The sequence below is a fragment of the Branchiostoma floridae genome, unplaced genomic scaffold (assembly GCF_000003815.2).
Source record: "Branchiostoma floridae strain S238N-H82 unplaced genomic scaffold, Bfl_VNyyK Sc7u5tJ_1589, whole genome shotgun sequence".
Lineage (NCBI taxonomy): Eukaryota > Metazoa > Chordata > Leptocardii > Amphioxiformes > Branchiostomatidae > Branchiostoma > Branchiostoma floridae.
In genome coordinates, this window is record NW_023365782.1 from 62,163 (window position 1) to 69,853 (window position 7,691).

Consider the following 7,691-nt stretch of genomic DNA (forward strand, 5'->3'; position numbering starts at 1 on the left):
CAAACCACCACCCAGAGTGTAACCAGGGAACAATCCAACCCTGGTAACAAGCTAATGTTCGTGGGTCTTCTTCAACCAGGAACGGAAAAGAGCACAAAAGGAGCTAACACATAGAACCATCAATAACAACTTGTAAACAGACTGTGAGTCTTGTGGCTATCCCAATTACATGGTACATCTGGCATTACTAATCCAGAAACAACTTCAGAAGCACACAGGGGACTCTACTGGGCAGGGCAGCTGGGTGACAGATCCAGCCTGTCCACAGTAAGTCCATGGGAGGAGAAGCTCAGGTCATGGTTATAAAGCCATCCTCCCCGAGTAAGTCCATTTTCAGACCACTGGACTTACTGTGGGTGAAAAGAGGACCATGGTCCATAGTGAATTGTTCATAAGTCCCATGTTCGCTAGGGGGAAAAATGTGGATAGTGAGGAAGGTGAGGTTCAGTTGTTCCACACTGTAGTATGCCTCAGTAGGGGACTCCTCTGGTAGGGCCATGGCAGCAGAGAGCACCTTCCTGAACAATCCTGGGGGAAAATGTTAAAATGTATGTCAGTAAGTACAAAATTGTAGATGGTGGGGAAGGTGAGATTTAGTGTAGTACACTGTAGTATGCCTCAGTAGGGGACTCCTCTGGTAGGGCCATGGCAGCAGATAGCACCTTCCTCAACAATCCTGGCGGAAAATGTAGATAGTGAGGAAGGTGTGATTTAGTTGTTCCACACTGTAGTACGCCTCAGTAGGGGACTCCTCTGGTAGTGCCATGGCAGCAGAGAGCACCTTCCTGAACAAACCTGGGGGGAAAATGTAGATAGTGAGGAAGGTGAGATCTAGTGTAGTACACTGTAGTACGCTTCAGTAGGGGACTCCTCTGGTAGGGCCATGGCAGCAGATAGCACCTTCCTGAACAATCCTGCAGGGAAAATGTCAAAATGTAAGAGAAATGTAGATACGATAGTAGGAAGGTGAGATTCAGTTGTTCCACACTGTAGTACGCCTCAGTAGGGGACTCCTCTGGTAGTGCCATGGCAGCAGATAGCACCTTCCTGAACAAACCTGGGGGGAAAATGTAGATAGTGAGGAAGGTGTGATTTAGTTGTTCCACACTGTAGTATGCTTCAGTAGGGGACTCCTCTGGTAGTGCCATGGCAGCAGATAGCACCTTCCTGAACAAACCTGGGGGGAAAATGTAGATAGTGAGGAAGGTGTGATTTAGTTGTTCCACACTGTAGTATGCTTCAGTAGGGGACTCCTCTGGTAGTGCCATGGCAGCAGAGAGCACCTTCCTGAACAAACCTGGGGGGAAAATGTAGATAGTGAGGAAGGTGTGATTTAGTTGTTCCACACTGTAGTATGCTTCAGTAGGGGACTCCACTGGTAGTGCCATGGCAGCAGAAGGCACCTTCCTGAACAAACCTGGGGGGAAAATGTAGATAGTGAGGAAGGTGTGATTTAGTTGTTCCACACTGTAGTATGCTTCAGTAGGGGACTCCACTGGTAGTGCCATGGCAGCAGATAGCACCTTCCTGAACAAACCTGGGGGGAAAATGTAGATAGTGAGGAAGGTGTGATTTAGTTGTTCCACACTGTAGTATGCTTCAGTAGGGGACTCCTCTGGTAGTGCCATGGCAGCAGAGAGCACCTTCCTGAACAAACCTGGGGGGAAAATGTAGATAGTGAGGAAGGTGTGATTTAGTTGTTCCACACTGTAGTATGCTTCAGTAGGGGACTCCACTGGTAGTGCCATGGCAGCAGAGAGCACCTTCCTGAACAAACCTGTGGGAAAGATGTCAAAATGTAGGAGAAAGTATGTAGATAGCAAGGAAGGTGAGATTCTGACAAAAAAAGTTCAGTTGTTGTATTGTCTGACCATAGGAACTATCTAAACATAATTTACATATGGACGGCATTTGCATTAGGATCCTTATAAGTTAGACTAACTTTGACACAATTTTTTCCAGTTGAATGTACTTGTGTTGAATTGTTCTGCCAGTTCATTCTAGCAATGCTGAGGAAGAGTAATGTATTGCCTGGAAGTAAAACTCCAGCTGCAGCATGATATCTTAATAAAGATTTCAAAGTAATCTTTTCTAAATAAAGATCTTTTGAATATCTGCAACATGGTATTTCAATGAAGATTTCAAAGATTTGTAGAGACTGAATTGGTTTAATACACTATGCTGTGTATGCTGGGAACCACACACACATACACACAGTCAAACATAGAGAACTGTGCCGGTGCAGTAACAGAAGTTCTCCCACTATTTAATACCCACCTGACTTGAGGATGTAGGTGACATATAACAGCAGGTGAGCCAGCTGCTGTGCCAGGCTGTGGCAGCCCTCCCTCTGCAGCACTGATGTGTTGGAGCGGAAGGCAATCTCCTCTGCCAGCGCACCAATCACTTGCAACAAAAATCTAAAACAGAAATCAAGACAGCGAATGATTAGCGGTTATCTATTGTTGACAGGAAAACAGGACAATACAATTATGCCAATTGTAACTGTTGCAACTTTAATCAGTTTTGTAATTCAGAAGCAAATAAAAAGCATTTATAACTCATGACATTAAAGTATTACATTTCTATTAAGTCTTCTATTTCTACAAAATACAGGACAAAGTGCCTCATGGCACATTGCATCCTGGGAGACGAGGTGCAGCTAGTGTGGCAGGTGCACTTTAAATCTAAAGAGTTTGCAACACATTGCTTACCTGGAATTTTAAACATGTATAGTGCATTTTTTTTCAGTATGTATGGTGCATGTTTTTGTAACGCATGAGTCTGCTAAATATACAATACCAGAATAATTGATGTATAAAATTATGTTACCTTGCTAGAGCCTCTTCAGGAACCTCTTCAAACGGAGCATCACCATCCAGGTCTACAGCTCTGCCTTTAGCTCGATAAATCACACTGAAAAGGGATGCAGACATATATTTTTTTAATGATGCAATGGCCATGATTTAAGGATTAACACATATTTCAGCACTTACAATGTATATTTTATAGGCGAGAAAGTTATTGTTCAAATCACAGACTTAAAGATATAATAAATATTTCTATCAGACACTGGTGATTCTTCTAGAATTAATGTATTGCTGTAAAACTTAAACTAAAAGCCTACAGGAAACTGGTGCATGTCAAGTATGGAAAGCTACAATGATGATATTGTAGGAAGTCTGACTTGTTTGTGAAGATGTTGGCAGACAGTCCTAGCTCCTGTAGTCTGGCCATGATGACTTCTTCCTTAGACTGGGAGATCAGCACTCGCAGGACAGACAGCACCATGGAGGACCAGCGGAGAAAACTGTCGGGACTGGTCTGCACAACAACAAACAACAAACATCTCAAGCATAAATAACACATTGTATACCTGGATGTCTACCATTCATAGACACATACTTAGATAATACAACAGCCTGAGGGTTTTTCTGACATTATCAAGACAACAGTAGCAGTAGTAATCGTTAGAGGACTGAGGCTCAGGTCAGCTCAGATCAGGCTCTTTCACTGCGCCTGAGTGGTGGTTGTTCTGAACATTGTCATCATCATAGTCTAAACAAAAGCTTGTGATACTATAAATACTACTTTTTCCAATATCAGTATTATCAACAAAATCACTAATCAAACTATTTGGAACTGTGAATTCCAAGACAATAGACATGAGCAAACTTTAAGGAAATCCTTTTTGTTAACCTTTGTTGTTATTTTTTCAAAAGCTTAAATTGGCCCACAAGCCACTTTTCATTGAGGTCATGAGGGAAGAGGTGAGGGTCAGACAAAATATATGACGTTTTACATCTGGTTCACTATAAGTCTATTCTTTTTTACAGCAATAAAAGAAATACTCCAAACATGCTATAACTTGTATGTACAGCAATGCTGCATTCTTTAAGTTTCTCCAATCTGTTTTCCTAACACTTAATTTTACAACACATACAACTGTTCCTTCTGTTAATAGTTTAAAAATGCTGACCATCTTACCAGATCTGTAGGAGGAGAGAAGAGAGTCTTGAGCAGCATGTCTAATGGTCGCAGGGAACTGGGGGTGACCGACTCAAACAGGCCATGCAGGGTGTTCAACGCAGACGGGGTGGACAGGCAGATCTGAAAATACAATGGTCCACTCAGAATACAGTTTTATCAGGTTGACCTTTGGGACCTCATTCTTCAGGCATATCTGATAATACAACGGTCAACTAAAAATAGTTTCATCAGGTTGACATTTGGGACCTCATTCTTCTCTCCGCAGCGCCACCTAGTGATTAAAAGTCATTATTGTCTTGAGGAGGGTCTCAGGAGGATTATTGGAACATCCGCAGAAACTTTAGTTTTGGTTCTGTAAAAATAACTGTAGTGACCCTCAGTACATTTGATAATGTCAGATACCAGAAGTCTTCAAATTTAGATTGCAGATTTCTGACTAACTGAAGAATAATTTGAAAAGATTTCCATCTCTTTTAGGACCTTTCATGTCATGCAAGGAACTAAAGTGCTATGCTTAAGTATCTCAAAGCTCATTGGAAACAATATTATGTCCTTTTTTTATACCACACTATATTTTGGAGAGCAAGACATGCGTGAAGGCCTTTGAGGGTGTAAACAGGCTGTCTGAGACAGACATAGATCTGTTTCTAGTTGAATTTAGTTTTTCCTGGTTTAATCCATTTACCAGTACTCCTCATGCGCATCATTCTTCATCTCATTCCTGATAACAATGAATGATTGTCCCCTGCATCCTCTCGTTAGTCAGTCAGACTGAATCAGAGAATGACTTCAGGTGTATCTGAGCCTGACCACCCCCATATAGCCTCACTTGGTAGCTCCCAAAGTTGAAAGGTCACGGGTTACCCATGATTCCTCGCCGCGCATGCGCATCAGTCTAATTTTTTGAGCGATACTGAAAACACCCCCTGTAGTTTCCAGCTCCGGTTTTGGGGTCCCATCGCGTTTTTTGGGACCCGGACACGACTTTCTTCGAAGACTTCGGCGGCTCGGCGATTTTCTACGGGCGGCGCAGGAGTTTTTAGCGGCTTTGCAGCGACGGGGGCCGCAAGAACTCCGAACAAGTTCGTCAACATGTGCGCCGAGGGTCGGCGCCATTACTATCGTCAGTCTTCAACGTCGACTTCTACGCCAGTTTTGGGCGTTTTGGGTGCTCTTTCGGGGGTACTCAAGCGATGGAGTTCGAGGTCTCTCGTTCGGGAAGGTTGTCGAGCTTGCTCCGACCGCGAACCGAGAAGGATGGCGCCGAGAAGAAGTTGAGAAGTTGGCGCCAAGAACGAAGAAGAAGGTGGCGACATCGCTATCGGCGGCCACAAAGAAGATGAAGACGACAGGGCTGGCGTCAGCAAAGTTTCACCGGCTGCTAGCAGCGATGTACGTATTTTTCTGTATTTATTTCAGAAACGCTGGTGGCTTTTCAAGATAGATGAGGACGCAGTTTTGTCAACCTATGCCGGGATCCGGCATGCTCCGTCTCCAATGGGTGCCGTTCCAGAGAAGCAACGGCGACGTGACGTGGCTGTCCACAGCTTGCGACGAGACTACTACGACGGGACAGCAGGAGCGTTAGCGGCTGCTGGGACGGCAGTGTCTTCGTGGGTGCAGCTAGGCCCGATGAAGAAGTCAGTCAGGCACCTTGTGTTGCTGACGACTTGGTGGTTGAAGAGAAGATGTCCTTTGAACACGACAAGCCCTGTCGTGGCAACAACTTGGAGACTTCACAACAGCATGCCGAACAACGCTTGTCCACGTTGGCGGTGCTGACTTCAACTACACAGCATCAAGAGCGGTAGTCAGCTGCCTTTACAAGAAGCAGGGTGAGCTCTTTGTTCTCACATTTCTGTTTCAATGTACTTGTACAATGTTTCTATTTTTAGTGGCAGGTTGGAAAACCTTTTGTTTAACAAGATAATGAATTAACCGAGGCAGTTAATTCAGTTGTGGTAGTTTTTTGAACAACTACAGTTTTCAGTGTTGTAGTTTTGAACAACTACAGTTTGTTATGTATGATTGCTAGGACAGTTTCTTACTTCCTAGGCTCTGTTCTTGCCCAACTGTCTTGCACATGTGGGTTTTTATGTGAGTTTTTCCCAGGGTGTTCGGGTCTTTTTCTTAGATCCTCTGTTCCCTCGATCTGGGATAAAGGTCGTCGACCTGGCCTCAGAGACTAGGCCCATTCGGCAGTGTTGACAAGCAGAACAAGTCAACAGCTAGACACAGTTGTTGTTACAGCATCGGTCACATGTCGTCGAGCGGAGACACTCTACTACAACTACTTGCTGAGGCCAAGCTACTGTCGGGGTGTTTCTCGTCAGTACTGCACAGCAGTCTTTCTCAACTCTTCAGCAGTGAGGTTGGACATTTAGCTGACGCATCTCCAACAAGAGAGACACTTAGGTGTTCAACCATCCATGAACCTGTACTCCACAGTATGCGGCTTCTGCGCAGGGGCAGGCTAGTCCACTTCTTACGGCGGTGGCAGCAGGCGTCTGTAGATCCCAGGACCCTACAGTGCGTGAAGGGGTACAAGTGGGAGCAGATCGCCACAAGACGGTGTGGCTTCTTCTTTCCTTCCACAGGTTACCCCACACGAGCGTGGTAGGTAAGAACTTGCTTACCAGGGGTGCGATGGAACAACTTCCGTATCACCTGTTTACTTTTTCTTGCCTTTTAGACAAGTTTTTTCTACAGGTTCGTCTTTAGGATGCCAAGTTGGGTGTTCCTGAACACCTCATCCAGCTGGGAGACTACGTGGGGAAGGTCATCAGAAGGATGCTTCTTCACATCCCAGTAGACGTAGAAACCGACAGGCAGCTGCATGGCTGCAGGTCGATTAGAGGATCCCTTGTCTTCTTATTGGAGTCCAACGACGCACAGCCTTCAGTTTTGAAGGTGTCATCCCTGAACTGAGTGGATGTTGGTCCTGGCTATCGTCTGGAGGGCTACATGGACGATGGCAACCGTTGACAACTAGAGTCTGGAGCTGCTCTCACCTTTGTTCTTCCCGAGCAGAGACAGCGCAGATCATCTTATCGTCTTTCTGGACGACAACTGTTGACAACTACAGTTAACAGCTGCTCTCAACCAGGTTTCATCCCGAGAGTCAACGCAGCAGTCGGCTTGACGCTATGCAGAGGTCAACTTGGTCCCTGACTACAAGGTGCTGGAGTCGCAGCATCTAGCAGACAACTTTCTGTCTTCAGACAGAATCATCTTGGCAGAGAAGTTGGCAGCTTGACGGGGAGAGCGCAAGCCACAACAGTGTCAGTTGGCACACAACTCTCGTCTCTGCACTTCAGAAGTCTTCAGGTGTCTGCTCATCGCAGTTCCTCTAGTGACAAGAGGAGCTCAGCTTCTTGGGCTGCCGTCAGATGCAGCTCAGATACGCTGAAGTCTGGTGAAGACATCAGTTGTACAGTCACGACTGCAGTGCAGCCCTCGACACCTCGGCAGTTCTTCAGCAGCATTCCCGCAGGAAGACACTGGTCTGTAGAAGAGAGGTCAGCACACAGCCGGGACGGCAGGACACCTCCTCATCTGTCCTTGGTTTCTACAAGGAGATGGTGAGCGGACACAGTCTGCTCTTACAACTCAACAGTGATGGCTCAACTGAATCATCCAGGAGGTGCAAGATCACCGTTTTGCTAAGGGTGATCTTCGACCTGTGGCAGTGGTACACAGAC

The 7,691-nt window shown here is 45.6% G+C and overlaps 1 protein-coding gene across 1 annotated transcript in view; it reads right to left on the reverse strand.

Moving 5' to 3' along the window:
- Nucleotides 1-582: 582 nt before the first annotated feature.
- Nucleotides 583-7,691, reverse strand: part of LOC118408470 (huntingtin-like) — a 34,522-nt gene continuing 27,413 nt past the window's right edge. The window contains exons 34-38 of the mRNA XM_035809287.1: nucleotides 3,988-4,110; nucleotides 3,188-3,324; nucleotides 2,833-2,916; nucleotides 2,278-2,420; nucleotides 583-676 (exon numbers count right to left, since the gene is read on the reverse strand). Coding sequence (XP_035665180.1) covers nucleotides 594-676; nucleotides 2,278-2,420; nucleotides 2,833-2,916; nucleotides 3,188-3,324; nucleotides 3,988-4,110 — 570 coding nt within the window. The 3' untranslated portion in view covers nucleotides 583-593. The remainder of the gene's footprint in view (nucleotides 677-2,277; nucleotides 2,421-2,832; nucleotides 2,917-3,187; nucleotides 3,325-3,987; nucleotides 4,111-7,691) is intronic.